Below are 15,092 nucleotides of genomic sequence, written 5' to 3' on the forward strand. Positions count from 1 at the left end.
GGGATGGGTGCTTGAACATTGTATGACGGAAACGTAATCATGAAAGTTTGTAAGTCTGTAACTATCTCACAGTAATTCATTAAAATATAATTTTAAAAAATTAAAAAGACAAAATGACAAGCCACAGATGGGCAGGAAATATATGCAAGGCACATATTGAATATTTGTATCCAAAAATCTAAAAAGAACTTCCACAATGCAGTTGAACAGATGCTTGGTCAGAAAAGAGGTCTGAGTGGCAAATAGGGCATTTTTAAAAGGCTATCCTTCACCCCAACAAAATATGAATTAGAACTACAGTGTGATACTGTCACACTCCTGTGAGACTAGCTGACTTCTAAGTCCCCAGCCGTCCCAGCTGCACACGGGGAAGCACAGCTGGCCCTTCCGCTGACTGCTGACGGGAAGGCAAGAGGACTTCATCCTGGAATGAACTTGGAAGCAACTTGGCAGCTTCTTACAGAAGCTGAACAGGACCAGGGAAATATAAACACACATTCACAAAAGACCTCGGCGTGAAGCATAAGGACACCATATTCATGATCATCCTGAACTGGAACCAACTCAAACAGCATCGATCTGTGAAAGTAAGCCCTCCCGGTGGACTACTACGCAGCAATGTAGAAGGCCACCATAGGCGCAGGCAATAGCAAAGCTCAATCTCAACAAAACGGTGCTACACCAAAGACACACTTTTGGTGTATGATTTGTTTTTAGATGACATTCTGGAAAGAAGACCATCAGGATAGAAATTGTATCAGCTGGGGGCAGAATAATAGTACAGCAGGGAGAGTGTGTGCCTTGCATGCGACCAACCTGGGTTGGATTATCCAGCACCACATATGGTCCCCAGAGCACCACCAGGAGTAATTCCTTAGTGCAGAGCCAGGAGTAACCCCTGAGCATTGCCAGGTGTGGCCCAGAAAGAAAAAAGAAATCACACCAGTGGGAGCCAGCAGCTGATAACTGGTTGCCCGGGGTCTTGAGGCAACTGTGCAGGTGATCTGCTGGTCTACATTTGACTGTCATCCCAACCTTACACGTACACACCATCTGCTAAACTTCACGGAGATGGTTCAAAAGGTGACTTTTCCTGTAAGTAAATTATATCTGAATAAGAAACCAAAGGAGGGTCTGCACTTCTCTTTGTCGGAACAATACGGAAGCTTAGTTTGCAGTAAGAAAGTGTCGGGTGGCACCAGCCCCGCCTGCCGCCAAGATGTGATCCCGGGGGGCTGCACATGTGTGCGGCCTCTCCGCAGCTGCTTTAGCGTGACTCCAGACGCCAGCTAAAGTTTTCGGCATGGGCAGCTCCTTGCAGAAGGTCTCCAGACTGAGAACTAAGCAGCGGCCCCATGCCTGCCCAGGAGGGGAAAGGTATTTCTCTCTCTCTCTCGCCTTTTCCTTGCCGGGGGTGAAGGGCGTGGTGACCACCATATTATGACGACCACAGATGGGGTTTACAAGCTTGCAATGATCCAATATCTGGAAGAAATCTCCCTGGACTTAGTTGCTAAAGTACAGAAATCCAAAACCGACCTCATATCTCTTCACAACAGGTCTGACTCTAGTGGGGTACTCCTAACAATAATAGTGAGATTTGTGTTGAAATATTGAATGTAACCAAAGTAAATAGAAAGTAAAGTGAACTTTATCAGTTACAAGGCGGGGGGGGGGCATGGGGGGATGGGAGGTGTACTGTGTTTTTGGGTTTTTTTTTTGGTGGTGGGATATGGGCACTGGTGAAGGGATAGTTGTTTCAGCATTGTATAACTGAGACTTAAGCCTGAAAGCTTTGTAATTTTCCACATGGTGATTCAATAAAATAAAATTCTTAAAAAAAAGAAAGTGTGTGTGTGTGTCTGTGTGTATCTGTGTGTGTCTGTGTGTGTGTGTAAAAAGCCTTTCCTTTCTAAGGGAATATACTGAGATCTTGTCAATATTTTTCCTCTGCCAACACATCCCATCTTATTTGCAAATGAAGTACAGGTTCATTCGCAAATAAAGTACCTCAGAAATCCCTGTCCGCCACCATGGGGACCGGTTGTCACCTTCCTTGGTCCGAGCATCCCTCCCTCTGCTGGACAAATCGCTGCCCCTTTGTGCACACCCAGCGGTTCTGATTTCCCCTGGAGAAGGATTCTGTCCCTTTTCATCCAGCGTGCAGCTTCTCCCGCTGAAGGCCTTCCAGAAAGGAGCTGCCATCTGCCCCAGAAACCCAGAGTCGTCACACATCCTCCCTTGAATGAACTACAAGCGGCAGGTAAGTGCCTTAGAATTGAAATTCTAAAGCTCGCGGGGCGGCGGGCAGGAACTGGCAGCAGAAGACAATGGTCTTTCTCTTCTCGGGCTCCCTTCTATTAAGTCCACTTATTTCACTTTTCAAATCCTCGCCCGTTTGCAAAATCCGATGCCTTTGTTCCCCTCTAAGCAGGAGGAGGTTTTGCGTCACGCCTGCAAGTGCCCAGAGTCTGTGCCCACGCTGAGGCTGCAGGCTCGGCCACCCTTCCTGCCCTCTGGTGCCCCCTTTGAATGCCCGTGAAAACAAGCGCCCAGCCCGCACTCACAGCCACGCGAGTTCTCACACCAGGAGTAGCACACACTGGATAAGAAGTAGAAGGCAACCAATCTCAATTAAAAAAATATTAGCACATAAGGTTCAACCGGTAAGAACATGTCAGTAATCTCTTATCCAAGACCTCAATGGCTCCAGGGTGAGATACAACAATTTTCACTCACTTTCTACTAAGGAAATCTTTTTTGATCATTTTTAGTGAATTATTCATAACAAGCAACACAAAATAAAATTTTTAGGGCCTGCTGTTGGGGCAGGCTTGGGAAAATTTGAAATAATGGTGGTGGGAAGGTGTAATGGTGGTAGATTTTGTGTTGGGGGATGAAGAGGAGGAGGAGGAGGAGGAGAAGGAGAAAGAGAGGAAGACGAAGAGAAAGAGAAGAGGGAGAGGAAGAAGAGGAAGCAAAAGGAGGAGGAGGAGAAGAAAGAAGAAGGAGGAGGAGGAAGAGGGAGAGGAAGAAGAGGAAGGGAGGAGAGGAAGAGGAAGGGGAAGAGGAGGGGAAGGGAAGAGGAAGAAGGAAGAAAGGAGGAGGAGGAGGAAGAGGAGGAGGAGGAGAGAAGGAGGAGGAGGAGGAGGAGGAAGAGGAGGAGAAGAAGAAGGAGGAGGGGAGGAGAAGGAGGAGGAGAAGGAGAAGGAGAAGAAGGAAGAGAAGAAGGAGGAGAAGGGGAAGGGGAAGGGGGAGAGGGAGGGAGGAGGGGGAGGGGGGAGGGGGAGGGGAGGAGGAGGAGGAGGAAGAGGAGGAGGAGAGGAGAGTCACAGGCTGTGACTTTCTTGGTCTTTCAGAGTTTTCTAGAAGCCTGACGTGAATAAGCTCCCTCCAGCCGACATGCACAGACACTACCAGCGCTGGGGCCTTCCTGGGGTCCAGCTGGGAGGACATTGAGGGCACTCCCTTCACCGTGCTTCTGGTGCCCAGTCCCAGGGGAGACCCCGACTTCTGGAGGCCTCAGAGGCAGGTGTGTGGGCATGGCACGGCAGGTGGGGGCGGGGGGGGGGTGATGAGGGCTGGTGGGATGGGGGGGCATAGCAGGTGGGTGGGGTATGGCAGGTGTGGGCAGGGCATGGCAGGTGTGGGCCGGGTATAGGCAGGTGTGGGCGGGGCATGGGTGGTGTGGGCGGGGTATAGGCAGGTGTGGGCGGGGCATGGCTGGTGTGGGCGGGGCATGACAGGTGTGGGCAGGGCATGGCTGGTGTGGGCGGGGTGGGGCAGGTGGAGGGAAGGTAACAGCGCATGTGGATAAGCGGGCAGATGTGGGCTGGAGGGGGATATGGCAGGTGTGGGCAGGGCAGGACAGGTGTGGGCCAGCCAGGGGGATGGCAGGTGTGGATGGGGTGGGACAGGTATTGGCAGTGCAGGTGTGGACAGGGCAGGGATTTGGTCAGGTGTGGGCTGGGGGGGTATGACAGGTGCAGGCAGGGCAGGTGAGACAGATGTGGTCAGGTGGGGCAGATGTGGGCAGGGCAGAGTGGGAGGCAGATGTGGTCAGGTGGGGCAGGTGTGGGCAGAGTAGGTGTGGGGCGCAGGTGTGGGCGGGGCGGGGCAGGCCCTCTGAAGCTGGCGTCTGCAGGGGACAGTGACTCCATGGATGCGACTCCATATTCTTCTTTTGCTCGGTGCTGGGGGACAGAGGTGGGGAGATGTTGGGGGCCAGGGAGAGGGGGTGATCTCCTCAATCCGGGCCACAGGGAATTACTGGGTGGGGGCAGGGTTTAAAGTGACCAGACCTAGGTGGAAAATGGCGGCATCATCCACGTGGCGAGAGCCACCCCCTAAGACTTCCACCCAGAGGTAGGAACTTTGCAATGCTGTGGCTCACAGGCGATCATGGGAAGGGGGCGTTACCGGCACGCCCTCGGCCCAGATAAGATCCAGAGCTGCTGCTCTCGAAACAGACCCTCTGCTCCTAAAGACTATGATCCCAGAGGTCTTCTAACCCATTTTGGCACCCAGAGCGGCTTCTTGCAGAAGTGCATCTAGACTGTGAACTGAACTAAAATATCAGAAATCCAGAACCAAGAGCTCATAGAGTCTTCATTCTCAGCAATGAAAGGAAATTATTAAATGATGCCTTTTCAGCAGGCCTAATTGTTGGGGGAAAATTCCAAACAATAAAAGTGAGTTCTCTATTGAAATATTGAATGTATTCAAAGGACAGAGAGAATAAAGTGAATATCATTAGCTACTTAGGTGGGGGCTGGGTGGGAGGGGGGTATTTTGATGTTCTTGGTGGTGGAACATGTGCACTGGTGAAGGGATGGGAGTTCAATCATTATATGACCGAGACTTAAACCTGAAAACTTTTTTTTTTCACGGTGATTCAATATAATAAAATAAAATAAAATTTTAAAAATAAATAAATAATAAAGTTTCTATGAATAGTTAAAAATAATAATAATAAAATAAAATAAAACAAAATGACCAGACTTAGAGGTCAGCAGGTCTTAGCAACTGGGGTGCATGCTGTGTGCCCGGGCTCAACTCTCGCGACCCCCCCCCCCCGGCCCCCTCCCCCGTGGCTCCCTGAGCACTGGTGGGTGGAGCCAGCTGATCCCAGAGGCTGGGCAGCACTGCAGCTGTGGGTACTTCTACTGAGCCCAAGAACGGCACATGGGCACCCCAGACTTCCTCAGACTCTCAGAGTCTTTCTCTCACCCACACCCCCCAAAAAGGGAGGGGAATGACCAGATCTCACCCCAGACCTGCTATAAGCCCAAACCCAGGGTTTGACTGAGGGGGGAGGGGTGCACTCGTTTTCCTTCAAGGTCCGTGATTCTTCCATGGAGCAGCTGGGATGGGGGAGCAGAGGGGCAGCCGCGCGGGGTCCACACAATAGGGGTCCCGGCTTCTGGGCTTCACAGAGTGGGGGAGTGGCGCCAGCTGACCCGGAGGTCGGGAAGGCCCCCAGCGCTCTGCCTGCGACTCCAACAGCCTCCACAGCTCAGCTCCTCCCCGGGAGCCAGGCCCCCGCCCACCCCCTCCCACTGCCCCTTCGCAAAGATGCTCCAGACAAACACGATTCTGCCCAGGCGGCCGCGCTCAGCAGCAAGCAAACACGGCCAGCAAAACGCCCGCCGCCTGCTTTCATTCCAGCCGCTCCAGCTCGGACAAGCGTCTCCGCCTCGGTTTCAAAGGAAACTTGAACGCGCTGAGGACTTTCTGAAAAACGGTTAATGGCAGAAGAAAAAGCATGATCCGCTTTTTCAAAACCTTAACGCGGTGAATGTTTTCATTTTTAGAACTTGTGTCGGCGCATCATTCATCCCGGTTGGAAGAAAAGGCTGAGTCTGGTGGCTGGCAGGAAACCGTTACAGACACTGAATCACTTGGCGCAATCAGATCCGTTCAGTATAGCTTATATTTGTGCAACATCTTACGTTTTTTGTTCTGTTGGGGGGCCATATCCGGCAATGCCCACGGGGTTACTCCTGGCTCTGTACTCAGGAATCATTCCTGGCGGTGCTCAGCATACGGGATGCTGGGGACCAAACCCCCATCGGCCGAGTGCAAGGCAAACATCCTCCCTGCTGTACTATTGCTCCAGCCCCCAATATCTCACTTTTTGGTGGGGGCTGAAGGACTGAGTCACACCCATCAGTGTTGGCTCCCAGCTCCACACTGGGTGTCACTCCTGGCAGCTCCTGGGGTACCGTGCAGTGCCAAGGATCAGATCAGTGTTGGCTGCATACAACACAAGTGCCTTACCCCCCGTACTATTTCTCTGGCTTCGCAACAGTTTTCTTTTTTCTCATTTCTGGGCCACACTAGCCGTGCTCTGAGCTTCCTCCTGGCTGACCGCAGGGCCAGGGATGCTGGGGATTGAATCTGGGTCAGCCACACGCAAGGCCTTACCTGCTGCACTGTCTTTCCAGCTGCTCCTTGTTTTCAAATTCATTCTCCAATACTTCTTTATATCTACTGGGGAAACAAGACTGTGTGCCCATCTATTAATTGCATTTCTACAAAGACAACAGATTTGGAAAATAAGTCCACTTGGGCAACACGGACACTGAGGCTCAACGGCTCTCCCCAAGCTACCAAATAAGCTCATGAGAAAGCCAGCAACGGCAGCAACGCCTCACACCTGCCCTGACTGGACGCCTCGCCCACACCGCAATGCAAGCCCGTGTGTCTGCGAGTGTGAGCCGGCAGCACGAGGCGGACACTGCAGAATCCCTGCTGTGGTCTGTCCCCCAACATCAATCAGGAACTGCAGTTATCTGAAACAGAACCACTGTTTCAAGTTGGCGAGTTAATCAGGAGAGCAGATTATAGCACCAGCTTAGTGGGTGAAGTTGATTTGCATAAACGCAGACAAATCTTCTTTTATCTTCAAATGCAGAAATGGACACATTTTTCACTCTAATCCCTAACAGTACGAGCCTAGGGGATGTAAAATGCAAAAACAAACGGGTGTCTCACGGTTTGAGTATGGATTCAAAAATAAGAGCCACAGGTCATTTAAATGTGTATTGTTTTATTCCATGCCACGCCTAGCTGTGCCCAGGCTTACCCGGGCTCCGCATTCAGGGAGCACTCCAGGTGGGAATCAGGGTGAACTCCGCTGCCTGCTCTCGCCCTCGCTCTGTCTGTCTCTCTGTCTCTGTCTGTCTCTCTGTCTCTGTCTCTCGCTCTCTGTCTCTCTGTCTCTCTGTTTCTGCCTCTGTCTCTATCTCTCTGTTTCTGTCTCTCTGTCTCTGTCTCTCTCTGTCTGTCTCTCTGTCTGTCTCTGTCTCTCTGTCTGTCTCTCTATCTCTCTGTCTCTGTCTATCTCTCTGTTTCTCTCTGTCTCTGTGTCTCTGTCTCTGTATCTCTGTCTTTCTTGTCTGTCTCTCTGTCTGTGTCTGTCTCTCTACCTCTCTGTCTCTGTCTCTCCCTGTCTCTCTGTCTCTGTATCTCTGTCTGTCTCTCTGTCTCTGCCTGTCTCTGTCTCTGTATCTCTATCTCTCTGTCTCTGTCTGTCTCTCTGTCTCTGTCTCTCGCCCTCTGTCTGTCTCTCTGTTTCTGTCTCTGTCTCTGTCTATCTCTCTGTTTCTGTCTCTCTGTCTCTGTCTCTGTCTCTGTCTCTCTGTCTGTCTCTGTCTCTCTGTCTCTCTCTGTCTGTCTCTGTCTCTCTGTCTCTCTCTGTCTGTCTCTGTCTCTCTGTCTCTCTCTGTCTGTCTCTCTGTCTCTCTGTCTCTGTCTGCCTCTCTGTCTCTCTATCTCTCTGTCTGTCTCTGTGTCTCTGTCTCTTCCTGTCTCTCTGTCTCTGTATCTCTGCCTGTCTCTCTCTGTCTCTGTTCTGTTTGTCTCTCTGTCTCTGTCTATCTCTCTGTCTCTGTCACTCTCTCTGTCACTGTCTCTATCTCTTTTTCTCTGTCTCTATCTTTGTCTCCCTGTCTGTCTCTCTTCTTCCCTCCCTCCCCTCGCCTCCCGCTCTCCCTCTCTCCCCTCTCTCTCTCTCTCTACCCCCTCTCTTCCTCTCTCTCTCTCTTCCCAAATAACCTGAATAACACCCACCTTTGCAGTCAGGCCCCCGGGAGAGGCCCTGGGCCACACCAGGTGCCCAAAAGGCAGAAAGAACCGCCTCCAGTTTTCAGGAGCGAAGTTTCCTCAGACCCTCAGGGGTCCCTAGAGCTCGGCTCCTACTGTCTCTGTGCTGGCCACTGTGGTAAGACAGTTTCAGCCACAGCCAAGCCCCAGCCGAGGTGGGTTAAAGCGGGAGCTACACAGCATGAGCCCACCTAACGTGGACGCGCCCTGAGCCACTGCCCAGCGCGTGAGATGGCCCTGGCTCACGTGCCTGAGGATGGAATCAGCGACCCTCACCCCTGGCTCCCCGTCCGCATGGCCAGGCCCCGTAACGGGACCTCCTGTGCCTCCACCTCCCCATGCCGCTGTGTTCGGGGACAGCCCTGAGCCCTCCTGAGCTGGTGCGTGCCCGTGGGTCAGAGGCCTTAGAGAAGAGGGTGCTGCACAGTGGGGTGGGGTGTTCTTCCTTCCCCGGCCACCGTGCCACATGAGACCCGGGATGAGTCACTCCATCCGACTGAGCCTCATTTCTGTCCTTGCAGAAGGAGGGGACGGAGCCCGTCTGTCCCGTCGGCTCTCTCTGCCTCCCAAGCAGCAGCCTGTGCAAATCGGGGGACGGAGGACGAAAGAGAAAAAAGAAAACCAGATCTTTGGGGGGGCATCCTGGGAGCTGGATGACACCCCACAGAAGCAGAAGGGTTACCCATCCCAAATCTGCTTTCGCCATCAAGACTGAAAAATCACAGAGAGAGAGAGAGGGAGAGAGAGAGAGAGAGAGAGAGAGAGAGAGAGAGAGAGAGAGAGAGAGAGAGAGAGAGAGAGAGAGAGAGAGAGAGAGAGAGAGAGAGAGAGAGAGAGGAGATTTACTGCTCACTTAGTGAACCCTGGGTGGCTCCCTAATGGGTCCCTGAGGGCTGGAGAGGGCGGCCTGGGGCCCAGATGGCGCCGGCTGGCGGCAGCTGCCCTTGGGCTCTCCAGAGCAGAGAACGCTCGTGCTTTCTCACCTGCTGCTCCAGACACGGGGCTGGGGCAGAGGGGCCGGGAGAAGCTGTCGGAACATCAAAAATTAGCATCAGGTGCTTCATCACAAAGTCTGGGGAGCTGCTTCCACTCTGAGGAAGGAAATCGGGATTCTTCAGTCGGCATCCCGCAGGGTGGAGATAAAGCTGCACATCCTCCCCGTTCCCAGGGCCCCAGAGCAAGCACTGGGCGTGAGGAGGAACCCCAAGCCTGACAGCCCCCCCTCCCCATACCCACAGAAAAGCTGAAGATAGACTAACAACAAACCCATCCATTGGGGCAGGGGAGGGTCCAACTGGAACCCAGGGCGTCACCTATGCAAACATGTGCTCTACCGATACACACACACACACACACACACACACACACACACACACACACGAACGCACGCAGGCACATGCATGCACACACACAAACACACATACGCACACGCCACTGCTTCATCTATTTCCAGCCCAATTTCTGGTGTATGCTTTGCTTGATTTCTCTCAGCCAAAAGGAAGAGGAAATTTTAGAGCTAATTTTTAATGTTCCCACTCCGAACCTGAATGCGTTCGTAGCCGGGGGAAGGGAGTTGTGACATTCTTCTCACCCACAGCTAAAATTCCACTTCCCCTGCCTTTGGGGAGTTTTCCGACTGGGTTTCAGTGACCCGCCCAGTCTACTCCTCCGGCTAACACCCGCTCCCCCTCTCTGGGGTCGGTGAGTGGAGCTCGCCTAGTCCCTCCGCTTCTCCTCTCTCTTGAGACTGCTTTTCTCTTCTATCTTTCTGGATAAAAAACAAGCGTGGAGGGACACTGCAAGACCGCGGACGATGGTTATCCGAATGATCACGTGATGGGGAATCTGTGCTTTCCAGGTTACAAGGTTCTGACCGAGAGCAGCGAGATCCGGTGTGCGAACACGCGGGGTCTGGCAGCGTGGGGCGCGCCCAGCGCTCCCGTTGGACTCACAGTTTGTTCCACTCCAGCTCCTCGGACGGAGGCTTCTGCCAGGGAGGTGGGCGTGGGGGAGGGGGGGTTGATGAAACCACATTCCCGAAGCCAGGGCGCCTCACCCCAGAAGGGGGCTCTGCAGGACCCCGGCCCAAATCCGCTCAGATCCTCCTCCAGGGCTGCAATATGACTGTACCTGTGCCTGGCTCGAATCTGAATGAGCCCCGTTAGAGATCGAACCACTCCCGGGGCAAATTAATACCCCGGAGCCTTTGGAGTCACATCTTTCCCTTTCTTGAAGATCTATCTCAACCTTCTGCCTCTAGGGTCACCCAAACCCCCATCATCCTCCCTGTGTGTGTACACTGACCGCCACTTGGCACCGAGTCCAAGTCAAATCTTTCCAGGTTGGAACTCGGACAGGTAAAGAGCAGCGGGGCAGACGCTGGCAGGCCGCTAACACACGGGTGGGTGGGCGCGCATGAGGCATCGCTCAACAGGGGGCATTAGTAAGCAAGATTTTTTTGTGTGTGTGTGGTCCTACGGGTTAGAACGGCCCCCCACGGGGGTTTCTCTGCAACCTCACGCCCCCAAATCGATCCCAGACGGCCGCATCATGCACAGGCTTCCGATCAGGAAAGCGTTTTGGAAGCGGTTAACAAAGAGAAGAAGGAAGAGGTGCCACCACCTAAGTAGAAATAATCGCAGCTGCTTAAGTGAAAACAAAGAGATTAAAAATAAAGAAGGGGAGAAGTACTAAAAAGTCAAGGGCAAGCCTCTCGAGCCTATTTGCCGCTATCAAAATATATAATATTTTTATTTTCCAAGCTGACCCTTCGGGAAGGGCGATCTTTCTCCCTAACAACCCCGAGCCCCACAGAGCATTCCCAAGTCACTCTGGGGCATCTTAGCCAAGGTCTGCGAAAGCGCCCTTGACCCCAGTCCGCGCGTCCCTTCTCGCAAATTCCTCCCGCGCCCTTGCCGCGGAGCAGACACCGGGTGGGGGGGGTGCCCCCGCGCGCCCGGCGCCCCGCGGCTCGCGCGGAGCTTGGCGCACCCCGGGGTGCCACCCCGTTTGTGATTTTTCAATCGGGGGCTCTTGGGAAGCCCCAGTTCTCGGCGGCCGCTGCCCAGCCTCCGCCCGGCGCGGGATCCCGTGGGGGCTGCCCGACCCCCAGCGCGCGCGACAGGAGAAGCCCCCTGCGCGGCGTCCCCCGGAGATCTCCGACGGCTCCGCGTCGGGAAAGGCGGGCGGCGGGACGCGGCTGTCCCCTCGGACCCCGCCAAGCGCCCCGGGTGCCGGCGAAGGGGTCCAGGGCCCGCCACCCCACGCCTCTGCCACGGCCCCCCCCCCCACCCCGGCCGGTGCCAAGGACGCGCTCCCGCGATGCTGAGCCGGGCCGGGGGGGCGCGCCGGGGCTGCCCCGGGGAAGGTCGGCGGGGCCGGGCACCGCCCTCCGCACTCACCTGGCAGTCGGCGCCCCCGAAGCCGGCGGGGCAGGCGCAGCGGTAGCCGGGCGCGGGGGGCTGCGGGGTGCACACGCCCCCGTTCCGGCAGGGCTGCTCGGCGCACGGCCCGGGCGGCGGCAGGGGCGCGGCGGGCACGGGGCTGGCCCGGCCGCCGACCCGGGGCCCCGCGGGCAGCAGCAGCAGCAACAGCAGCGGCAGCGGCAGGGCCCAGGCGGGCGCGGGCGCAGGGGCGCGGCGGGGCGGCATGGCCGGCGAGGGACGCGGGCGGCGGGCGGCGGGCGCTGGGCTGCGCGGGACGGGCGCCTCCTGCAGCTGCGGGCTCGGCGCTGCCCCGGCAACGGCGGGAGGGGCGGGCGGGAGGCGGGGCCGGGGCGGGGCCAGGGGGGCCGGGGTGCGGGGGGGGCTCCCTGACAGCCCCCGAGGGGCGCGATCGGGCGCGCGCGCGGGCAGCCCGGAGGGAGCGCGTAGGCCGCGCGGGGCTGGCGGGGAGCGCGCAGTGCGCGACCTCCGGGTGCCGAGGGGGGCGGGGGCGCCGCGCCGCGCGAGGAGGGGCGGCCTGGGCTCCTGGCGCAGAATCCGTGAGACCTCTGCGGGGACCGGCCTTACCTCATGCCCGGCCTCCTCCCCGGCCCCGACACACACGCACGCACTCACGTGCACATGCACACACACACACACACACACACAGGCATGCACACTCACGGGCACGCACACTCACAGGCATGCACACGCACGCACTCACACGCACGTGTGCACACTCACAGGCACGCACACTCACAGGCACGCTCACACAGGCATGCACACGCACAGACATGCACACGCAGGGATGCACACACACGCTCGCGCGCCCCCGCAGCTGTGACCTCGCTCTGCGCCGCGGGCCTCGGGGCCCTTGTCCTTGGTGCTGACCGAGGAGCGTCTCTGCCCGCGGGCGGAGCCGGCCGCCCTGGATAGAAGTAACAGCCGGGACTTGGGGCAGGGGGTGACCGAAAGGGGTCTCGGGATCCGTTTCCATCCCCGTGGGTTGAAGCGAGAGGAAACTGAGGTCCACATGAGGCTGGGAGGGGAGCCAGTGGGTCACTCGACTCCCCACCCAGCGCGCGGGCACACTTGGCAAGGAGCGAAGGCCTCGCGGCACTTGCTCCCCAGCTCTGGGGACGGAAGGAGCATTAAGGGCGGAGGGTCGGCAAGGGGGTCGTGGGGGGCGCGTCCACGCCCCCCAATGGGGCTGGCTCTGCCCAGCTCTGCCGGGTCCCCGCAGCCCGCCCCGTCTCCCCCACCGCACTTTGCGACCTCTGCCAATAAAGGCTTCCTGCCCTGGTCTCGGGCTTTCCAGGGGCCGCGCGAGAAAAGAAAATGAGGCTCTCTTGGATCCACTGTTGGGGTACAGTTTTCGGGGCGTCCTGGAGTAGACTGATCAGAAACAAAGCAGAGAGGCCGCCTGACCCCAGCTTGGCGGCGCCACGCGGGAGAAGAGCTCCGAGCGCAGTAGCGGGCGACAAAGGCAGAGCAAGAAAGAGGGTCCGGGGCTAGCGGGCAGCGATGCTCCATCCACGAGGCACTGCAAGAAACCCCTGAAACCCGGGCAGACCTGCGGGGACGACGGTGGGGGGTGTGTGCGGAGACTCAAACCTCCAAGTGAATCCCGTTATTACATTTCCCTTACACCTGCTCTTGTCTGAGACCTCATGTTAAAAAAAAAAAAAAAAAAAAAAAAAAAAAAAAAAAACCTCTTAATTTTGTGCCACGCCAGCACCCTCTGCTGGCATGAATTTCGTTATTCAGGTGTTTCTTCCACTTGTTGGAAATTTGAAACTAACTTACCGTAAACCCCGAGGTCAGGGGCAGGGCTATCACCAGCCTTTTGGCCACTGGCAGTACCCCCGCCAAAGAAACAACAGGCAGAGGGAAAAGGTTGTGAGTTCATTAAAACCATGTTTCACTGGCCTACCTTTTTTAATAACCCCCTGGGCTGTGAGCGGCATTTCACTTTGAAATCTAGAAGTCAAGGGTGATCTCGTTTCTGCTTGCTGATTTCTGGTTTTTCTAGAGCAAGTTCCGCTTCTAAAGAGTAAGTCTGGGGGCTGGGGCGATAGCACAGCGGGTAGGGCGTTTGCCTTGCATGCAGCCAGCCCAGGTTCGATTCCCAGCATTTTTCATATGGTCCCCTGAGCACCGCCAGGAGTAATTCCTGAGTGCAGAGCCAGGAGTAACCCCTGTGCATTGCCAGGTGTGACCCAAAAAAACAAAAAAGGAAAAAAAAAGAGTAAGTCTGTCTTCAGTCCCCAGAGGTCAGATTAAAGCAGAAACAATACCAAATCATTTCAATTTTCTCTAAGAAAGGCTAGGTCTTCTTATACTACCTCATAGGTAGAATCATGAAAATTAGTTCTGAATAATAAAATAGAGCTGTGCATTCTAATCCCAGAACATCGGTGCATTAAATAAAACATGCACACAAGTGTTAAATATTCTTGGTGCAATTATCACTCTTGAGAATATTTTCTGTTGGTTCCAAAGACTCGTCTGGTACTTGAGGGACCGTTTCCAACCATCTACAAGATCCCCAAATACTAAACAAAGTGTCCAGTTATATTACCTTATTCATTAACATAAGTTATGAGAATAATGCTCTGTATTTCATATTTCTAAGGGCCAAAAATTCATTTTTTTCCAAGACATTGGTTCCCATTGTTCCAAATGTAAAAAGCATGAGCTCTTTACACAAATCCACTTGTTTTTTTTTTTTATTTGGGGGGAAGGTTGGGCCACACCCAGTGGTGTTCAGGGCTAACTCCTGTCCCTGTGCTCCGGGGTCAGCCCTGGGGACCCTACGGCTGTGTAAGAAAGCGCCACACCCCCATACTATCTTCCCAGGTTTGGATAGTCCTTTGGACAGAGGACTAATCAATTCTAGTGAAATAATCAATTCCTTCCCTTAGCAAGGGCCAAAGGTAAAAAAAAAATGTGAAATGAGTCCTCATTGCAGTAAAGAACTGGGATAGGGTTTCTCCAGGGCCCCTTCTGGGAAGTGTGGGCTTCAAGCCGTCTCATAGCTAGTCTGAGCGTCTATGCAGCGGGTCAGTGCTGAGCGAGAGGAGGAGTGTAGGGAAGTGCTGGGACTCACCATTTAGGAGCTACCACAATTCATCCTAAAAGGAGGAGCTAAAAGCGTCACACAGACGCAGAGCTCAAGCCAACGGGTCATGAAGCGAATGGCAGTGCTTGTGGCCTTTCGGCCATTTGCTAATATTTTGGCCCTCCCTTCTTCCAGGACCGTCTCTGCAGGACGACACGCTCCCAGGGCCTCGTGAAATTGCATGGAGCCATGTGACTTGCCGTGGCCAGTGAATCTCTATGCGGGCATCCAGCGCCAGACGGATCTGACTGTGGCAGCCATGGAGACTGGCACGGCAGAGGCGCCCCTGCCTTGGACCAACCGGAGGGAGGCGGGAGCTCTCCCAGGTCCCTCGGTACCAAGGTGTGAGGAAGACATTGGCCATGGTAGCTCCAAGCCACCGAGTTCCAGCGACATGAGTAACTCCGGGTCATGTCAGTGCAGGACTGTGCGTTCCCCAGGAG

General features: G+C 55.1%; 1 protein-coding gene across 1 annotated transcript in view; it reads right to left on the reverse strand.

The window, feature by feature from the left end:
* Window positions 1–11,785, reverse strand: part of DNER (delta/notch like EGF repeat containing) — a 337,797-nt gene extending 326,012 nt beyond the window's left edge. Inside the window, exon 1 of the mRNA XM_055122261.1 lies at window positions 11,508–11,785. Coding sequence (XP_054978236.1) covers window positions 11,508–11,756 — 249 coding nt within the window. The 5' untranslated portion in view covers window positions 11,757–11,785. The remainder of the gene's footprint in view (window positions 1–11,507) is intronic.
* Window positions 11,786–15,092: the final 3,307 nt, after the last annotated feature.

The sequence above is a fragment of the Sorex araneus genome, chromosome X (assembly GCF_027595985.1).
Source record: "Sorex araneus isolate mSorAra2 chromosome X, mSorAra2.pri, whole genome shotgun sequence".
Taxonomy (NCBI): Eukaryota; Metazoa; Chordata; class Mammalia; order Eulipotyphla; family Soricidae; genus Sorex; species Sorex araneus.